This window comes from Columba livia, chromosome 6, assembly GCF_036013475.1.
Source record: "Columba livia isolate bColLiv1 breed racing homer chromosome 6, bColLiv1.pat.W.v2, whole genome shotgun sequence".
In the NCBI taxonomy this organism is placed as follows: Eukaryota; Metazoa; Chordata; class Aves; order Columbiformes; family Columbidae; genus Columba; species Columba livia.
Genome location: NC_088607.1, coordinates 31,997,171 through 32,018,954, shown reverse-complemented (window position 1 = coordinate 32,018,954; position 21,784 = coordinate 31,997,171). Strand labels below are relative to the sequence as shown.

The 21,784-nt window shown below is 37.5% G+C and overlaps 1 protein-coding gene across 43 annotated transcripts in view; it reads left to right on the top strand.

Annotated features, from left to right (window-relative positions):
* Window positions 1-21,784, top strand: part of ANK3 (ankyrin 3) — a 357,522-nt gene that overhangs the window by 134,170 nt on the left and 201,568 nt on the right. For 16 of the 43 annotated variants that reach the window (XM_065067837.1, XM_065067835.1, XM_065067866.1 and 13 more), the window contains exon 1: window positions 20,865-21,283. The exons of 7 other annotated variants lie outside the window; for them this stretch is intronic. In XM_065067837.1, the coding sequence (XP_064923909.1) occupies window positions 21,170-21,283 (114 nt within the window). In that variant the 5' untranslated portion in view covers window positions 20,865-21,169. Of the gene's footprint in view, window positions 1-20,847; window positions 21,284-21,784 lie in introns of those variants that run through there. 20 more of the 43 variants (XM_065067836.1, XM_065067833.1, XM_065067827.1 and 17 more) reach the window with 9 other exon arrangements.

Genomic DNA, 21,784 nt, shown 5'->3' with positions numbered 1-21,784 from the left:
TAAGAAAATAGTGTGAATGTGTTTAGCCTTTGTATTATCTGCATTGATTAATCAGCCTCAGCCCTTGCTCTGTCAAGAGGCAGACTGTGAGATCAATACCAAAAGGTGAGCTGTGCCTTCCTGTAGCAATGAGACCCTGGCAGCCTTGTCCCAGGGAGAGGGCTGGGCAGCAAGGGCCAAAGAGGAGCTGTGCTGAATCACTGCAAACCTAAAGAGCTTTGGCAATTCCCCTCTTCTTGGTTAGCACTGCTGCGGTGAAGTCTTTGGATTTTGTTGGTGATTAATCTTTCACAGCTTAAGAGTGAAATGTCTCATTTAATTGTGTATCCTTTCAAAGTACTTTTCAAGTACTACCAAGTAATTGTATATAGCAGTTGAATGAAAGAAATACAGTTGCCTTCTTTACACTGCTGTATTTTTAACAATATTACTGATGGTACAGAAAGACAACCAGACTTTGGCATGATAACACATATTTAAATACGTTGTCTATGAGCAGATTACGTCAATGATTAGGTATTTGATGTTCTTAGCACTTTTTGAAAACATGTCATTTGATTCACTGTTAGCAGGAAAACTTTAATATAACCAGGCAGTGGACTAAAAGTCTGTGCATTTTTTCTTTATCTACTTGTCTCATTACACTTCGATAAATTCAAAGATCGTGTCATTCTCCACAGTTTAAAGTTTGTATAGCTTATTTCTGGATCCACACAGGACATATCTTATGAGAAAGAGAGATGCAGAAGAATGATTCATCATGGAGCTTTAACTGTACTGCAGAGAGGTTCCGAAGACACCCGCAATAATGGGTTGCAGAAGCGATAGAGACAGTTTAGCATATTTCAAATATATACAACTTATATATGTGTATACACACATAGAAACAATGTTTGTATACACACACACACACATATGTGAACAATGTCTTAAAATGTGTTTTCACAAATATTACATATATACATTCGCATGTATATATACAAATATGTGTTTTGAACCATTGCTAAGCAAATCCCCAAAGCTGGCATAGAGTACCAGGCTGTGTCTTCATCCTTCAGGTCACAGGGTGCAGCTGTGCCTGCTGGGGAAGGTCCCACATGTGGGCAGGTGACAGCATGGAGCTGTGCAGAAGGGGAGCTGGAGTCAGCATGGCCTTCACGGGTCTTCTGCTGCTGCTCTGTATAATCTTGCCATTTTGGTGAGAGCTTTGTCCCAGGAAAGGCATCCAGGCATTGATGCTGTCAAAAAGAGGTTTGGTGAAATCTGCCAAGACATAAGAAACTAACAAAATGTTCCTAGTTCTAGGTAATATTTACCCAATGCAGTTTTAGAGCTCTTTTCACTGATTAGTATATACTCTGCATGTGAATTGGTTGTATACATAGAACTTCATTTATTGTTTTTCCTAGATAGTCCACAAGATGGTAGTGCACCAAAATCATGTCTCTTTTTGTACATTATGCTGTGTAATAATTTTTTTTAAACCTCATTTCAATTTGCTGACAATTCAGCAACAGCAAAAAAGATTGTGCATTTAGCGAAGTTAAGTAACATATTTTGAAAGTAAATATGCTGGAATTTATTTGGGAAACTCCTATTAATGTTTGTCATGAAGTCGAATACATAATTTCATAAGGCATCTTTGAGATGATTTCCTACTCTCTGCCTTTGGAAGGAAAGCTTACAGTTAAGAATTAATCTTCAGGCATCTGGTGGGACTTCAGTTACCTTACTGATATTATTATTATTATTATATTATTCTCCCAATCTAATTTTTTTTAATGTCCATCAAAAATATTAACTTTCAAAAATATTTGTAAAACTCACTGAAATGGAGGGAGCTGTTGACTGCAGCTTCTACTTGTCAGGGAAACACTACTGACATTCCATGGGCTTACAGCTTAGTTTCCTGGAGACCACTGTGGATGTATGTATGTACGTATGTAAACACCTCTGTTTTCTCCTGTCCTTTTAAACTTCCTTTCTTGTGCCACTTTCAGCAAACTCTGGCTTTCTCATTACTCCTGACTCCAGTGAAGTCAATCAACATTTTGTTATTGGTGTTACAGTTGCATGTCCATGTTTTTAGCTGCTGTGAGTAATTGTGCTGAACTAGTTTACTGATATTTAGTGCAGCTCTCCTGACAGATCCATGCATGTGTCACTTCTGGATGATTATGCTTCAGGTCATCATTAGAAGGAAGGAGCCAGTGTTTACCTTTGCAGTCTTTACCTCTTTGATCTTCAAGATTACAAGGATGGATCCTTGTGCCTATTTGCAGGTGGAAAAGAGTCCTGAGATACAGGGAATTGTGATATGGAGGAGAAGAATTCCTGAATACTTAGTGGTGCAAGTACAGGTGCTCCCAGACTTGTAAGCACCTCTGCCCCTTTCTGGGCCTTCAGTGGGTCTAAGTGGCATTGATTTCTGTCTGACCTGGAGATGGAGAAAAGGAATCCCATCTTATTCATGAAAGGCACTGCCTTCTCCAGCTGTCTTTGATTGTGAGAGAAGCATTGAAGTGAGAGTTGTTGGTGTGAATGGTCCCTGCTCTCAGCACCCTGGCTGACAGCTTCATTTCTCAGCTGTCAAATTGAATTGTCCTAAACCAGCATGTTCTATTGAGTCTTGCTCAAACAGGGATCTGTGAGCGTTCACCTCTAGGGTGCTGCACAGGCATTGCCCCCCTCTCAACAGCTTGCCATTTATCTCAGTTTCTCCAAACAGCTAAGCTCTCAGTTGTCCCCTGCAACAAGAAGGGGATTTATATGGTTTGAACAGGGCTATATGTGCTGTAGGGAAGGGGATTTATATGGGTTGGACAGGGCTATACGTGCCGTAGGGAAGGCTTTTCCACATCCTTTCTTACAGCTATGTGGAAGCAGCGGGAGGCTGTGCTCCACAGGCGATTCAATGCCCACAGGTTAGCATGAGTTTTTAAGTCTTTAAAGTACTTGGAATGGAGTTGCAGATTTGGGGAGATGAAGTCTCAGTGATCCCAGAGCCCGTGGATGTGGTGTTTGAAGGGTGTGATGGTTACCCATACTATTACATGAACAAGAATGCTGATTTCTAGACCTGCCTGTATGTTTATCATTTTAAAGAAAACCAATGGGTGAGACAGTAAAACTGGTTAATAAACACCAGTTTGTATCTTTCTAAATATGTGGTAAACTTTGTGGATAGATTTTGTATCAGATGTTGTTGTGAGCTTTATTTATATATTTATTTATTTATTTTCATTTGTTAGATGATTTTCACTTTGACAAATCTATTAACCCACATGTTTGGCTATAGCATTTGCCTGCCAAGTCTACTTTTAAAGTAAAAATCATTTTTTTGAGCCATCAAGGCATAAAATAGTCTTTAATGAAAATACCAACAGACACTTAACTCTACCCATTCCAGCCAGATGTCATAATAATGTGAACTATCAAAGTGAAGAGTCACTTTTGATCATAGGTATCTTGAAATCTATATTGATAGAAGGTTGTTGGTATGATATGTAATTTTACTGTATTCTTAGTATGTATTTTTGAATATTGTATGGTAAAATAATTTTTAAAATCAGATCCACTCATTAATTACACTGAATTCCTTATTTTTTGGTTAATCTACAGTGCCAACTGGAAATACTTTGTTAATATAGCTCCTCAGCGAGTGTGCCCATAGGGCACATTCTGACATGCTCAGTTCCCTTCACTGCTTCGACTCCCTTCTTCCATGGCCTTGACTATTTGCCTATGGCTTTATCTGTGCCAGGTATGACACAACCTCTTTAGAGTTGCCAATGTGAACAGCATGTCCTAAAAACAAAGTGATCCAAAATGGAAAGAAATGTTCTCCTTAGGGCCAGGTTTTCAGTGGCAATGTTGAAATCTAATCTCACTCTTAGAACAGCTTTGCATGAGCATTGGGTATATCCTTGAAAATTGAGGACTTGGGGAGCTTCACCTTTCTTTTTTAATTTTAAGACCCTCAGTGGTCACTTTCTGATTCTAGGAGCAGTAGTTTCATCACCATGACAAACAGGTGACCTGAAAAGTCAAATACTCCAGAGGACGGGATCAGTTCAGCCTTTTTCATTGTCATATGCATATAAGATAGTGGTAGTCACTAGGCTGTCTGCATTTATTAATGTCTTTGCTGCCTGGACTTGGACTGGTGCTGGAACTTCATCCTTTGCCAAAGAGAAGACAAGAAATGAGGCTTTAGGTTATTCAGAACTTCCTTGAGAAAGATTCAGAGTATCAGTAAAATACAACATCTTTGCTCTTGTTAGCCCAAGTTGAGTGAGTTTATTTTAATAATAATAAAACAAACCAACCCAAAATATTGTCTAAAAATTTGATAAATAGAGATTTTTTTTTATGCTGCTCTTGCTACAGTGCTCTTTTATGAAGTTTGAAATCCCAGTGATGATAATGACTTTATTTCTTGCTTTAATGAAGTCAATAAATTCTAAGTTGGATATATTTGTTCTGAATATGGAGCTGAAGTCTGATCCATGATGTCTAAAGTTAAGCTTGTGGAAAGGGTTCATACTGGAGAAGGCAGAAGGGGGGAGGTACCTGGGTTCTGTTTTTTTTTTTCTTTTTTGTGTAATGCTATGGGCATCAGTTAGCTTTGGCTTTTGCAGTTATGAAAAGACAGATCTCAAACCTTAAGAAAATAGCTGGTTAAGAATGCAGAATGTCATTAACATTAAACTGCAGCAACTTACCATAAAGCTCTGGAAGCAACTCAGAATGATTTTATGCTCAGTCATCCAGAAGTCAGATTATTGCAAAGCTAGGGGATCATTTGCAGAAGAGAGACCAAAGTTTATCACTTTACCTTATGAATTGCTTAACCCCTGCTCTTTAGACTCGTTGTGTCCTGCTGCCTGTTTCAGCAGATTATTGAGAAAAGCCTTTTAAACTTTAAGGTGACTTTCCAGCTGGGGTGTATTTAACTGATGGTTTTAAAAACACAGGCAAGTTCCAGCCCTTTATTGGGATGCTGCCAAACCCCTGGATCAGAGAGTATCTTGTTGCTAATGCCTCTGCCAAGATGTTACTAGCTTCTGTTATTTCATTTCCAGAAACTCCAACTCAGTCTTGTCTGAAAATAAATAGGCATTCATTTGTCTGTTGCTCAGCCTTTCTTCTGCAATGCCATTTGCAGATGACTTCTTTCTTGACTTGGTGGCATTTCTGAGAACATTCTTTTAGGCTTGCTTTGCTTTGTTTCCTATCAGTTACTTAGATATTAGTTCATTGGCCTCAGTAGCATGTCTTCTGATTTGTACACCCATATAGCGAGATCAGAATCATATCCTTTGTGCATAAACATACCTAAGGATTTCGAGCAATTTCATATCTTTTGTGGAGTCTTGAGTACTAATGGAAATTACATTGCAGTTTTCAGGAAAAAATAAGATTCAGTCATTTAAATCACAACTGTATAAATCATATGAGATGTAAGCATGTAATTTTTCCTTACTCGAGGGTGAACTTGGCAAGTTTAATGGATGCCTTCCTTCATCTTGTGCATTTCAATATCTGAACAGAGATTCGGTGTTTTGGATTTCTTCTTCTTTTAATACCAAAAGTTCAAAACATGCAGGTGCTGCCTTAATGTGTCTGTTCACAGTCCAATGGAATGTAAGTAACATTGGGAATAATTTGAAACAGAATAGAAAACAAAACAAAATTATATTCCTTTGTTATATTTGCCATGTTCTTAGATTGAGAAGAGCTACTGTTGCCGCATTACCCCATGTCTCCTCACAAGAAAAATGTAAAATTAGAATAGATGAAAAGAATGACAAAAGAATAACTTCTTGTATGAGGGGAAATTAAATAGGGTATGTCTCTACAGCTTCCAGAGGAATGAATAAAGAGGAATATGAAAAAGGTGAATACAATGCCTGATGTGGAGAGGATGAGCAGGGAATGAATCATTGGTGGATTTATACAACTGAAATGAAATACTGTTTCCACATGCAAGGTGCAGTTAAATTGTGGATCTTACTGCTGTACTGTTGTGAATGCAGAAAGTATCTGTGGTTCCAAAGCAAATTTCTGCTTCCAGACTTACTTGCCTACTTAATGTCTTCATAGTTGCATCTGTCACTTTGCATCCAACAGATGTAAATTCATGCCAGTTTTCATAACCATAGGCCTCAATGTTTGTCAGCGACCGAAAACAAAGCATTCCAATAACATTAGGGTTCCCTTCCATGGAAAGGACTGGAGATTGCCATCCCTTCTAGACAAATGGACAATAAAAAAGCAGTAGCTGTTTTCTTATGCCCATGATAGTCATCCTTATTTTTTCCTGCAGAATTCCCACGGGTTACTGGAGAAGTTTGTCTTTATCTCTAGTTCTAATCTCAGAGCACGTCGGGTTGCAACAAATATTCCCAGCTCATCTTTTCCAGTTTACTGCTTCTCCAACCCTGGTTTTACAGAATCTTCCCCAGTAAAAAAAAATAATAATTGAAACAAACAAACAAAGAAAACACGCACACACAAACAAATACACAGAAAAACCACAACCCACCAAGCAAAAATCAGCCCCTCCTCCCATCCTCAAATGCCAACTCTGTTTGACTTGAATGTAGTTTATAGTCTTCCCGAAGTTAGGTAGAAGTGGACCAAATGTCATTTTCAGAGGGGCAAAATCCTGTTTAAAGTCCCTGAGCAGTGTTGTCTCCTGGCCAGGCTTTTCCAAAGGCCAGGAAAAACCAGGTACAGGCATGTAGATGGAATTTAAATCATTTGAACATGGCTCCTATTTCCTTTCTTGGAAAAGAAATTTAGGCAAAAGTGCTAACTAGCTATTTTTTGCTCTCCCTTGATTTAAAGGTCTAGATTTTGCACAAAGGGATAGCACAAGCCTCAAAAATTGCTGTTCATAAAAACTACCTGTTGTGAATGAGCATATAATTTAGCCAAATTTTTTTTTGTGTGATGTTGATACTGGTAATTGTCTGCTTTTCAGTTTGTGTGTGTTCAGTTTAACTCCAGTTTCCCAAGGAAATGAACATTACACAAGTGTAAAAAGGCATTTTTGAGAGCTATAGGAAAAGTGGAAGAGGACTGGCTGCTACAGAGGCTTAGTCATGTGGGAAGGAAATGACAGGCATGGTGAGGGTGGGCAAGCTGGGGAAGGGCCGGAAGGGACTGTCAGGAGACCTCTGGCAGTAGCCTAAAAGAAATGATGGGGACCTAAAGTTGTTGTGCAAGGAGTATTGTAGAGACACAAGATCAAAATATGATATGAAAAATTAGACCTTATCAGCTCCACTTTTCAGGGTGTAACGTCTTTAAATTTGAAAAATTTTGCGGGATTCTGGACAATGTACCTGTAAGGCACATGGAATGAATTAACATGAGCATCCAACTGAATATATATTTCATACAGTAATTATGTTTTTTCTTTTAAGGGTGAAAATATGTCCTTTGGAGTGGTTTCTATTTATACCCTTCCTGTAGTGGCAGACCTGCCCGTATTCCAGGCAGCACTGCAACAACCTGCCAGAGAGCTGCTCTTTTTCTGCAGGCAGCAGCAGCCAGCCTGTGTCGGGAAGGTCGGGCTGAACCAGAGCCGGCTCCAGCAGCATTCCAGGAACTGGCAGCTATTCCCTTCTGCCGTAAGACTGTGCTTTCTGAGAGTTTACATGCTGTAAAAACTAAAAAGCATCTACACACTTTTGTAAAGTTTTGGAGTGTGACACTGGGTATCCAGTGCTAAAAGCAGGTGGGAATGAGGCTGGAGGAGGCTGTTGGGTAGAAATCCAGCTGGCACTAGTCCACAGCCTTGCCTGACATGAGTTCATACTGATTAAAAATCTTGTCCAGTGTTTTAAAGTTGTTGCAAATTACAGTGCTTCTCTCTCCCTTGGTATGTCCTTGTGTGTGGATGCAGTCATTAAATACACATGTATCTTACTAAGACAAAAAGAGAGATTCTTTAGTTATGTGTGTATGCTGTTCATAATACATTTATTATGGAGGCAATAGTTTCTGCCCTGTTTTAGAAGATCAAAGATCACATATCAGTACATAGTGTGAATGCACTGGGTGCTCTTTTTGCTTATCCATCAGGAACTGTCATCTGTCTTTAGGTTTTGTACATTTAATTTTGCCATGGAGGTAGTTGATGGAACACTGGTGAATGCCCACTTCCTTTTGCACGAATTTACATGCCTAACCAGACCGATAGCTGGTGTTAATTTCCACTGTTTTGTTAAATTAGAGAAAACAATATAACTACACTTAGAAGTAGATGACTTCAGACCTCCAGTATGATGGGAGGGAGAGGGAAGTGGTGGCAAAAGGCAAGTTTTATGCCCTGGCCCCCATACAAAAAACACAGTAACATGCTGCTTTTGTGAAGCAGAAAGTAGGTTGAAAAAATGAGCTACAGAAAATAAAATTGCATATCAATTTTTATTCTAATTGAGATGCACACTGCTAGTTTTTATTGATACTGATAACTTTGCTATTTCTTTTGAATTAAAGACATAATGGAAAGTGTCTGTAACAACAGGAATTCCAGTCTATGCTTTTCTGTCTACAAAGAAAATCTAGAGATTTTGTGGTCTAAGGCATGAAAAACAACAAGGTTACATCCTGTATGCTTTAACAACCAAGGGTTGAAGCTGCAGGGTAGGATTTTCTTCAAATGCAAAGACTCAGTATGGCTTGTTGTGGGTGTAGGTGTCCCAGCAGCATTTGGGATCTTTGAGCGCAATGGTGAGATCATGGTTATCATAAAGGCTATTATCACGATGAGACAATTATTCAGCCCACTCACTGGAAGTCTATGTGAACTAGCTGATTCTGATTAGGGCTTCGCTGAATAGTATACAAATTGTTAATTTACTGTTCGCAAACACAGGGTGCTTGTGATGCTGTGCAAAACTTGTTTTTCATGATCACTGCATCCGTAGCCGTTGCCAAACTACATAGGTATTCAAACTATATTTGTACTAGATTATGGCCTCTATAACTTCAGAATATATGCAACAACCCTAGAAAGCAGCTCCAAGGCTACAAATTAAACTTTTTATTTTATGCTTTTATAAGTTAAGTTATATATATATTTAGAAGGGACATGTTATTAGCTGCTCCGATATCTGCAAACAGATGTTATTTTATGCAGTGCTTTTGCAATTTAACATCAAAAATGTTGCAGTCTCTATAAAGAGTCCATAAAAAATTGCAATTTGGTGTGTGCGGTAGAACAGAACATCATGTCTATGAGTAAAACGGTGCCTAAGACTTCAACTCACAGAAGTAATCAAAATGTTATTATAAGATAAGACAGGGAAAATGCCTATTAGATCATCTTAGCCATTACTGTGAAAATGTAGAATAGTTCCTTACAATTCTTTTCTGTATTTTCTAGCTCAGATTTAAATGGACAAGTAATGGGCTACCACCATTCTGTTTAGAGTGGAATTTTGTAGTGTGCCTGTTATTTAGAGCAGACTTCTCAGCTTATTGTATATTTCAACACAGTTTATTGTATTTAATTTCTCTTAGTTTTTAAACCCATGAACTAATTGTAGATTTTTTTAAATTCTATTTTGCATACAGTAAAAAATACATTTTTAAGACTTTCAGACTCACCCGAATAATTCAGACACATCACTATTCTTTTGATTTTCATCTTCATTTGGAGCTCTGTTATCTGAAGCAAATGCTTCTGATAACGTGAAGCATGTTAACGGTCATAGATTTTTATATTAGGAACTGAAAATACATTTTTAACTGTCCAAACTTATTAAAGCATACAATACCTAAATCAATAAAATAGTTTTGTGCTGTCATACTAAGGTTGAATTAAGAACAGACTTCTGGATGCTGATATGTCTGTGGTCCTCTTGGTACTGTAGTCATAGGGTGGTTATGACTGTCACCAATATAAATACTGCCAAATGGATCTGAATATTCACTTTAGAAGGGAAAAGCGGTAAGATTTCCATTCTGAAGGTCATAGTTAGAATTTTATATTGCAAAGATTTTGTAAATGGCCACATAACCAACCTTGTAAATATCCAGGATGTAGTTCCTTCAGATTTCTAGTCTGGCAAGGGGATAAGGCTTTTAAGTTTCTTCGGACATTTATACATTTGATATCACAGCTGGCATTTTTATGTTTTAAAAAATTACTCGTGCCTTAGTCTTCTAATGTTCACGTATTAAGCTACATTAGGTAGATCATGTGTTTATGATACAGGGATGTCTTAATTCAGAATGCTATTTAGGGGGTTCTCTGACCCACAATCAGGGCTGCTTTGGTAGTCTTTTATCTTTCTTTTTCAACTGCAGGTCCTGTTATTGATTTTCCAGCTCTGCATGCATTATGTGAAGCATTTTCATAGTGTTCAGCTCTTGCCTTTTGCAAACGAGCTATGCACACGTGTGTTCTTGTTTTTGTAGTGTCCTGCTGACATTCATCAGGCTCTGTAGTATCATGGATCCTGTCTGCTTTCCCTAAAGGTTCATGATGAAGTTGCTGAGTTTCTCTTGAATAATGTAACTCTGCAACAGAATGCTTATTGTTAAAATTTTTCATAGTATCTCACCCAGAACTGTGTTGCTGATGTTTAAACTTTTTATTCCCATTACTATCCATAGTAATAGTGGAGAACAGACTATTTTTTTTTTTTTTCTGCATTTTGGCAGACTTTGGACTTGAGTACTGTTGCCATGTTCCATTAGTCATCTTTTCTTTAGGTTAAATGAGGTTGTGTTCTATAGACTTCTCATTGCTCTCATTGTTTTCCAAATAGTCATATCTTTCTGGAAGCAGAACGGCAGAAGTCAGTCACAATATATCTGCAGATTTACAAATGCTTAATAGAAGAGAGATATTGTTTTGTTGTGCAGGCTATACTTCTACGCTCTACTGTCCTGTTTATCTTTTGTCCCATGTTGAACTTACGATGTTTTATACCTTCCAGACCATGCTGAAGAATGAATTCCCTCTGCCACCTTACTGCCCCCCCACCCCATTCCTCTGGTCTTATAATTTTGATCTGAAATTTCCGTCTTTAATAATATGAATGTACTTATAGTTTCCTGTTTTGTGCGTTGGCAACAAACTTTCTTCTCTGTTGCTCAAGTCATTAATGAAAACACTAGAGAGAAGCAAAGCCAGGGCAGGCTCTTGCAGAACATCCATCCATTTTTGACAATAATTGTTAATATCTCATTCCTGAGTTCAGTTATCATATCCCTCTTGGATTAATCTAACAATCTTTACATCAACATGTGTCTCCTACCTTCATTATGAGAATGTCTGGTACAAACTTTGCTTTTCTCCTGCCTTTAACACCTGTCACCCTTTCCTAAAACAAAACTAATTTTATATAGTTTCCTCTTGACAAATCCAGGTAGATTGATTGCAGTTCTGGGTGATGACAAATTCCTTGATATAGGAGTTTTCTAGGACTGGAAGTTAACTGGACCAGTATACAAGCTTGTTATCTCCTGTTCTCTCAAGTTTTCTTTCCCCACCCTGTTCTTTCAAGTTTAGTACCAAGTACCATGGCAAGTAAACGAGCAAGATTGCAGAGCTGACTGGTATTTGTCTTTGCAAAGGATATGTGTACATATGCATGTCCAAAGCTATTTATTACTAACCACAGATTCAGAGAAGCATTCAGCATTGTTTTGTGAAGAGCAATGATTTCAGAATTAAAGCAATAAATTCTTCAGATCTCCAGCCGACAACTTTTTCCTAGAAATTTAGTGCCTGAAATAGGACACAGCGTTCCAGCTGAAACCCCAGCAAAGCTGTGTAGGAGAGAGATTTCTTTCCTGTGCTTTCAAGGCTCTTGTGTTTTTACATCCCCAGTATGATATTTGCTTTCTGTTAACTTATGTTCACTTTGCTGTACAACACAAACAAAACAACCCCTTCTCCAAGTTCATCATCTCCAGTTCACAATTACCTCTCTCTAAAGCAGGAGTTAGTCCATTCCCCTGTATGTTGTGTATTTAGCTTACAAACAGGTCAGGACAGGAATTACCTCTTACTATGTTGTTCTGAATAGGGCGCTAATATTACCTGGGTTTTCAGGCACCACATAAATACACACACTCTGTGATAATTACAATTATTATACTGGTAAGTGTATTTTTTTTTTTTTTTATAAGCTAGCTTGCTCTTGCCAAGCCAAGAAACCAGCTGGTCTCCTGTGGACATTAATAGCTTTATGTGAAATTTATGCATAAATAACATCTCTGAATTTCTTTAGTGGCAGTGAATTTGGTTTTTTGCATTTGACCAGTCTCTGGTAGTTATCTTTCTTGCTCCATGGGTTTGCTCCAATGGGATTTTAGCATGAAAATTCTAACAGTTGGACTAGCTGGACTACTTATTTTCTTTTTTTTTTTTTTTTTTTTTTTTTTTTTTTAACAGAAATGTCTGTTTTTAAGTTTATTTTTTTTTTACATTAAGTTTTTTACATTAAGTTTACATTTAAGTTTTTTTTATGATACATCCCTGTATCGTAAACACATGATCTACCTAATGTAGCTTAATATGTGAGCATTAGAAGACTAAGGTATGAGTAATTTTTTAAAACATAAAAATGCCAGCTGTAATATCAAATGTATAAATGTCTGAAGAAACTTAAAACCCCTGAATTATATTTGATATTAGCTGTTATTTTCAAAAAATTGAGAATTTTCACATGCTATTGTTTTAGTTGTAAACTTGCAGATTTTATGATGGATATATGAATTTACTTACAGGAAATGAGAAAAACTTCACTTGAAAAATACACATTTGATAGCCTTATGCCTTATTTATTTATTGTTAATGATTCTGCTTCTTTATATTTTTTTCCCTATAAAAGTCAAATTACTACTGCATGGAGTGTTCAGAACACTGACAGTGCTGAAATCTCACTCAGGCAACATGTTGAGATTTTAATGATTCCCTGATTTAATTTGTAGAGGATCCTTCGGGAATGAGACCAAGATGGTCATTTGAACATAGGAAAAGAAATAATGAATAATCATGGAGTTTAATTAAGTGAGTTTCTTATGCCAGAGTAGATTGGGGATTTTTTTTTTTTCTTTGTATTTTCATTTTAAGTGTTTCCTTAAAACTTAATGTATTGCGCATATATTGGTATGAACTAGGGGTCTTCATGAAAAATTCTGCACTTTAATTGTGGACTTCCTATTTTAGCAAAATTAAGTCAGTCAGCAAACCCGACCTCTGTCCTTGTTGAGGGAGCCTGGGTTCAGCATGCAAGTGTGGCACTGGATAGGGAAGGAAATGAAAATGCAGCTCCCTTTGGTAGCGCACATGTACCTGTTTTCCTTGTCTTAGGTGTCTTACATGTGAGTTGCAGATTTTTTTTTTTTTGCATATGAAAGTAGTTCAGATAAATTAAAAATGAAAAATGTCTACCATACAAAACAAGTAAAGGAAGCATTTGTCTTCCTTTCTTGTACTCTCTGTATTTTTGCACCACAGAAATTCAACCAGAAATTGTACAGTTGAAAGCCTCAGGTCAACTGGGAAATGCTGGAAACTTCAAATAAAGCCTTTCTTGTGACCTTTGCCACTGTGTCCTCTGCTACACTTATTCAGCGATTTTTTTATTTCAAAATAAAACAAGCAAGCTGCTCTTGCTCTGCGGAGGTTGACAACAGGAAAAAAAATGGGCAGTGGGTCACTTAGTGCAGCTCCCTACTGTCGAAAGTGGGTTGGGGAGAGAACCCATTGCATAAGATGATGAAGCTCTGCGTTTGTCCAAAGTTATACATATTTTTCCTTTTGTGACTTTATTGGGGTGGGGTAAGTAAAGTAATATTTTCATGGCCAGTGTCTTCTTAAGGTAAAGGGTTTACTAGCCCTGGATACACATTATGTGGTGATTGATGTGTAGGTTCATTAAGTCAAAATTTCTTTTAGCCTAAAGTATATATATTTTTGACTGAAGCCTAACAAAAATCAAAGGACACTAATTAAAGAACACTGGAAAATGATCTATTAATTACAGGCAAAAGTCTTGCATCTATTTGTGACTGTTCGTACCATCCCACTCTTTGTCTTGCAGCTTCTTTTGCTTAAGCAGATTCACTTATTGACCCCTTTGCAGGCATTGCAGTTCTGCAGTGATGTGGCTTTTCATGTAGCTTTTATTATGAGGGGACTTGATGCTGAGTAACTTTAAATACCACAAAGCTTTTTCTTGCTGCTGTTTTGGGTTATTTTTAAGCCACTTTGAGACATTTTTCACCTGAGACAAGCAGGGAAGAACTCCTCTTGTATCTGTTTGGGGGCTGGAGGACCTGGCAAAGGTGCTTCTGAAAGCTATACAGGGACCTTCTTGATCTCTGCTTTCAAGATGTTGAAGGAAACCCTTCCATGGGCTCAATGTTCACTGGATGTGTTAGTGAATTGGCTATTACTTTCATGTGTTAGAGCAGAATTTAACAGATGCAGCAGTGATTAATCATCTGTTCAGGGTGAAGTTTCTAGCTGAACCATAAAATCTTGGTGAATGTTTTTTTTGCATTTCTTTTTTGAAGCTCACCAGGAAGGGATAGATCCTCCCATCATATCACAGTGTTCAAGTTATGTGTGTGGGAGTGCAAAACTGATGAAAAGCCTACTTTTGCACTTAATTCTATAGTCTGGGATAGCTTTTCCTGGCTGTGTTGGTCTATTTTGCAGAGGAATCTAACAATTTCCAGGTGAACTCTGGTACCAGGTAGCACCATCCCACTGACCTCCTGGATCCCTATTGTACTGGGGCTTGCAGTAGCAAAGCTAGAAGAGCAGGTGGACTAGGCAAAGACTAACTATGAAACTAGCAATTGGGGGAATTCTAATATACTGAATTTATGGTTTTAGAACATTATTGAGTAGTTCCAAACAAGGATTGAAAAATATGTCTCTAATTGTGATCTAGTGTCAGTCTCGTATATAATTTTCACGTGTTAACATGTTTGAAACCAATTTGCTACCGTTTCATAGAGTGATCGTTGTCAACATCACTAAGACACTGATACTCTATATGTGAACTTCAGTCCTGGTTGTAGTCTGTTATCTGAATTCATGGAAAAACATAAAAAAAACTTTTCTAAAAGTGCGTGCTTGTATAATTTCAGTGGTTCCCAGTAAATGTAGGTTTTCAGAAATAGTCTTAACAGAGGAAGAATAGGAAAAACTTTGTGTTTGCTCAGCAGCGATTTAGAGCTGACATATTTTACTTGTATTAGGTACATTTCCTGGGCTCCTCAGAAATTCATCTACAAACCCACTCAAAATTTTTCCTCCAATTAGTGTGCCTCTATAAATAAGATACACCAGTATCTTTTTCTTAGTTTGTATGAGTCAGAGATTAAACTTTTCACACCATCTTCGCAAAATTGTTAATATTAATTTGTCACTTTTAGCTCCCTTTCTCTGCATAGGCCTCAAAAAAAACTATCCTGTTTTGGAAGTCAGGGGTGATAAATCTTCAGGTCCTGGGTACTCTACAGACTTCTATAGCCACGCTTTCTCCTCTGCTGGTCCATGAGCACATTATTACCCTCTCCCAGTTTGCTGGTAGGCAGATTTACCGTGCCTGGTGGTGGCCTGGGACAGTTGAAGAGTTATTGTCCCATTTTCTCTGACCCTGAGGCCATGGGTTGGGTAAGCCTTGAGTCAGCTTTTGAACTGTCCTGATTTACAGTGTTAGTCTTAAAGGCAAACCAAAATCAGTAGCTTTTTTTCTTTAAGTGTCATGCCTCAAACTGGAAGTTAGTGATGAATTCATAGACGTATGTTGGAGAGCATGGAGGATTAGTAATTTTGCTCTTAATTCTACGAGATTGAATGTGACTGTTGATTTGAGCTTGAGTTCAGAAGGCAGGTGATATGTCTGGAGAGTGCTTAGTGAAAAGCATATTCAATGTATTCCATGATTGTTTTTTGTGGGGGGTTTCGGGGGGTTTTGAGGGGTGTGGTGGTTTGTGTTTTCGTGGTGTGGGTATTTTTTGGTGTGAGTGCTGTGTGGGGTTTTTTTTGTTGTTTGTTTAAGTTATTACTATTTCTACTAAATTTCTAGAGAGGGCAGCAGGGTCATTTCAGAAGTAGTAAGCCTCTTGGTGGTACAGTACAAAAACTCTCAACTTCAAATATTTGGCCATTATCACTGCATCCTGGAATTTGTGTCATTTCCAAAGCTTTTTGTAAGCTGTTATGCACTAAAGAAATCAAATAAGAAATGAAATGTAATTCAATAAAATTCAAAATATTATATGGGGTAAGCACTATAAAAGTGGTCTATAAAAGGCAGTTTAGATATTTCCTTTCTCTCTGTGTAGTGCATGCATCCCTTTCTGACTCTGTCTCCTCAGAGTTTCTCTGGGATTGTTATTGCCAAAACAGTATTTGAAGAGAAGAGGCAGGTGTCGGGGGAAGCTCAATGCAACAAAACAGAAGAGCAAAACAAGTCTTAACTTTTCTTATTTGCTATTCATTTGCTGCTTAGTGACCTCAATTTTCTGCATGTTTGAAGATGGGTCAGTCCTGTTCTGACATTAGATGTGTGAAAAGGGAATAAAAGGAAACCTAGATACTAAATAAGCTTTTAATCTTGTTTGTTTGGTTTGGGTTTTTTGTTTGTTTTTGAGACACAAGGGCTGCTAGTGTAACGCATGAGCCAGCGAATCTTATGAGACTCCTTTGAAGGGTTCTTTTATAAGTTAACTAGGTATCATGTAGTGGTTTTTTAGAAACCAGAACCCTTATTTCTCCTTGTTTCTCAATATTACCCTTATTTTGAGTATGTCTTGTCCTTCTTTCTTCTCTTTTCTTCCCACTTCCACATTTTTTCCTTCAATAAAATAATCCAGAGCAGGGCTATAGCAGCAAAAGGATAGACCTCCTCCTCCCCCTTTTATCATTTGTTCTCTATCAGATAACTCAGAAATTAAGAGTAACTTGACAAGAACTGGCTTTATTTTCCTTCATGTGTTTTGCTCTCTGCTCTTTCTATTCTACCCATAACACTTCTTTTCTTCTTTGGGAAAATGTAAACATACTTTGTTCACCACTAAGATTTATCATAGTGACCTTCTAGCACTGTCTGTGATCATAAGCCTTTTTTGACCCATAGTGATCTAAGTAGTGTAAATATTGAAAGTTTCTATGATGTTCCATCTTTCCTAAAAACCTTAGATTTTCATAGATCTATTTTTGGTATATTCTTAGTAAACTTATATTTTCATTATTATATTATCCTTTTTTTTTTTCTTGTGTGACATGATTTCTTAACTCTCTGTGCTCCATCAGCTGATGGCTAATTGATAAATTAACTCCAGTAACTAGAATGTGAACACTTTTTCCCTCTTGTATCTTCTTGTGGATTTTCAAGATCTGCTTCAATGTTGAGAGCTAATGCAATTTTACAGTCTCTCTTGAATCTAGTTTTAAAACTAGCAACTTAATCTAAACCAAATGACACACTTCACTTTCAAGTTGATAAAATCACTTCCCAGCCATTTGTGAGTAGATGAAGCTAAGTAGACGTTATCCTTGTGCTAACAGAATGCGTAAATTTCCCATTGTTCAAGTAAGATACAGTTTATCATTGTCTGTAACTTTATCAGAACCCTATGGATTGTGCTGAAACACTCATTGGCATTCCATTAACTTTGTAATTAAGGGTGAAATCAAATAGCTTAATTATTTTACTGAAGTCTGAAAAGCAGCATTTAATGAAGTTTTCCAGTACCTGTTTCCCTTGAAGTGAGTTCTGACATATCTGGCATGAAAACCTTCACACTTGGTCCAGCTTTCATCTGGGCGCGCCCAATCACCTTCCAGTGGATGACGCCAGTTCATCATTTCCTCAAAAGCACAAGTTGTACATATACACTGTCATTTCCACAGGGGTCTGAATCTTTTACTCACACCTTTTTTGTAACCTCTTTTCTGTTTGAGACTGTTCCAGCCTGCAAGCTATACAAAGTCTCCCTAGTATTTCTCCAGCTATAAAGAATCTGGTTTGTGTGTGCTTTTGTGGGGTTTGTTTGTTTTGATGACACTAAGACATAGTTTCTCAAAATCCGAGCTTGAAAAGATATTTTTTTTCTTTCTGAAATCTAATTCAGGAGTTAAGACTCTGCATTCCACAGGGATTATAATCCACATACTAGAAACATCTACATGTTTGGTCCAGCTTCTTATTAACAGAATATGTACTGGGATGAAGCAGGCTTGTCTGACAGATAAAATCCTTGCACTTATGCATATAGCAAGGTATTGGGCAAGTTCACTTATTATCCTAATTTGTTAGAATTATTCTCATTAGTAGAAGCTTGTGTTGCTTTCTACCTGTACAGAATATAGCCTGAGCATAAAGTGGCATTAGGGCTTTTAAATTACATATGTGCATAATATTCTCTGTGCCAACATTTTTAAAAGTATGCTTCAAGTATTTTAAACACACAACACCCTATAATACATTATTTGTATTTCCATTTAATTAGGTTATTTAGGTATAAATTACAGTCTAGTATGGTTAAAAGGATGATGGAAAGTCACAGAATTAGTTAGCAAGCAGTGAATGACAGCAGCATTCACTTTATTTGTGGCTTGAATAAGAAGTTGGTTTCCTAAGGCAAAGTTTCTTGAGTCTTCCAAATTGAGAAGGAAATGTGCTGTGAATAAGAGGGATCCAACCTTATTGAATTTTGTTGAATCTGCTTTCAGTTTTGATCCTGCTGTAATTTCTAAGCACTTCCCTGCTAATAACTGTGTTCTGCCAGACAGGGTACTAATGTTAACTTTCTTTTACAGAGGAAGAACTGAGCTTCAGAGAAAATAACTGCCAAGGTTATGCAGGCAGCTTGCGAGCTAGAAAATGAAGCATTGGGTGCTTTTTTTTTTGATATATACATTTTTTTTTTTTTAATAGGCACATTGCAGTCTTCCACTTCCTGCTGAAACTTGATAGTTTCTCCACTAGCCTCCTTGAGATACCTTCTCCAGCCCTCTTAAATCAGTGACTTTGCCAGTTCCCCTCTCTAGTAGCGCTGCTGTGGTACAATAGAGCTGCCCTGTGCTTCAATGAAGAGCTGGGCCAAAGTCCGGATACCTGTCTGAATGTAGCATTTGACTTGCTTCCAGTGATGCCTTACAGTTGAAAGCATGCTCTGGCCATCCTTTGGGTATACTCATTGCATCTTTAAAAACAGAAATATGTTTATTCAAGCACCTATAGCACATAGAGAAGTGGGAATTTACTACTTCTGTTTCAAAACCAGGCGTTGCCCAAGTGCAACATTCCTCTTTCCCCAGCTTTCCAAAGGCAGCATTATTTGAGTCTGCAGAAGTCTTTCAGATGTAGAGGAGGAAGAGGGAGAGGTGCATGGTTGGTGTGTAGGTACAGGGAGGTTTGGATACAGACAGGAACCTGTGATTTTACTGCACCAGGAAGAAAGGTCCCTAAGGTCACATAACTGTGGTCTCCATCCTTGAACATTTCTTAAAAGTCATTCCAAAATAAAAATCTCTCTAAACCTAGTTTGTTAACCAGTGAACTGCAGACAAACAGTCCACTATGTGCTGCCTTTTGGACAACATACAGTATGTTCAAAGTAGTTTATATTTCAGAGATTTAAAAGGTTTAAATTTACTTTTAGGCATGTTATGTGAAAACTAAAGCAATGGATGTATGTCACTTACTGGACATCAACAATTCAGAAAACATCTCTCCAGTTCAGGGGAAGGAAACTTACAAGCTTGTGAGACCTCTCTTAACGTTATGCTACACTCTGAAGATTCAAGATTATTTGGCTAATCACACTTCCAGTTTAAATTTAACCTTATTTTTAACCTTATTTTTACAGCAAATTCTTTTTTTTTTTTTTTCTTTCTTTCCTTCCGGAAAGAAATACTAGTATCATGTAAAAACATCAGTTTCACTTGTGGGGACTTTTGGTTCTTATCTGGAAGAAATCAGACTGCCTTAAAACGCAAATGTTCATTACTGCAATGCATGCTACTAGGAATACTGGGAAAGGTTAAAAACAGCAGTCTTGAGGAGAGCTGCTGATTGTTCATTTTTGTGTAGAAAAAAAATATGGTTCTGTATTTACTAGATGCTTGCTCTGTGTTCATACTAGGAAAAGATCCTCCTGCAGGCCTTAGTACTGCTGCTATTTTACCTCCCATAATGAATATTCAAAAGCTGCAGTTAGTGAGGACTCAGGTGGCAAAAATAGTAAGATGATTGAAGCAAGCCTTGACATAAAAGCCTAAAAGTACACTTCCAACTACATGGAAATAATGCTGATTTCTTTCTGACCACGTAGAGGAACGGTGCCAGGAAATCTCGCATGAATTAAATGCCTGTTTCACACACTAGCATGATTGCATCTTTCTTTCTGTATGATGTGTTGTAATAAGTATGTTTAAAAAAAAAAAAAAGACAACAGGGCTTTCTGTAATCCTCTCTCACAAAATATATTGGAATTGAAAAATGGGTATAAAGGACACACTGTTAAGATATGGCAATGCATGCATTGTTTTCTACATAATGCAGTCAGGGTCTCCATGGTAAAAAGAAATTTTTATTTTATTTTTTTGTCACCATCAGCAGTTAACCTAAAGTAGGAGCTGCTCCATTTCATTATAGGTTAAATGGCTTACCATAAAAATCTAGCCGAGATATGCACATGATTAACACTGCATTTTTTAATAGGTTTTAAAAACATCCTTTAGAACTAGTGAAGAAAATACAATACAGCATGTGTTATTGTTCTGGAATCTTTTTTAATAGAAAGCGCTCCTTTTCAGCATTCCCCCTTCACTGGAGTCACTTAGACACTTCCAGCTGGTGGCAGGGGATACAGCCATAATACAGCTTTCTCTGTCCCAGCTGTCTTTTTCATTACGTTAAATGCATTACGATGGCTGCACTGTTGTGTCGAGGTTCAGGTACAGAAAGGTATAGGAAGAAATCTGCAACTCTGTATTTTTGTAGTGACTGCAAGCTTCTGTGAGATCTCTGCATCCTGAATGTGTTTCTGGCTCTGGTCACAGATTTCCTTCCAATCACTGGAACATTTGCTGTAAGGGCTGGTGAAAGGTGCCCGAGGAAATCACCTTTTACAAGGCAGTGTTGTTGCAAAGGATTTTTAATGCATTATGGCTCACGCAGCATCACAGTTAAAGAAAACCAGGGATTTAGAAATTAATGCTGATGAAGAAACTGAGAAAAAAAGAAAACACAGGAAAAGATCCCGGGATCGGAAGAAAAAGGTATCTAGATCTGTGCCAAATTCTGACAGGGATTCTTTTGTTTTAATTTTCTTACCTTGCAACTGAAGTATGAAAGCTTGTTCTTGCATGTAACTTGGTAGTTGTTGGAGTAATTTGTTAACATTGTGAAACAGCATTGATAACCATGGCTGTGGGGTTTGCAAAGCAATTGAATGTTTAATTGGATATTAGTTGATTGCAGCGTTGATGCAGAAGGTGTGCATTCGTTTCCCAGATAAATCACTTGTGTTACTGTGATACCAAACTGACTGAGAGTTGATAATAGTTTGTAACTGTGATATGAGGTTAAATGCTGAGCTTTCTCATAGGTTTAACAGCATCATAGTTTAGCCTTACATACATGTACTTAAAAGGGATGTGTGTGTGGAGGCAGATTTTTTTTTTCTTTGTGTTGGGACTGTGTCACATGTTTGGCTTCTGCAATATCTGGTTTTAGGATAATGTTACAGAAATAAGGTGTTTCAGCGCTTCTCTTTTTCC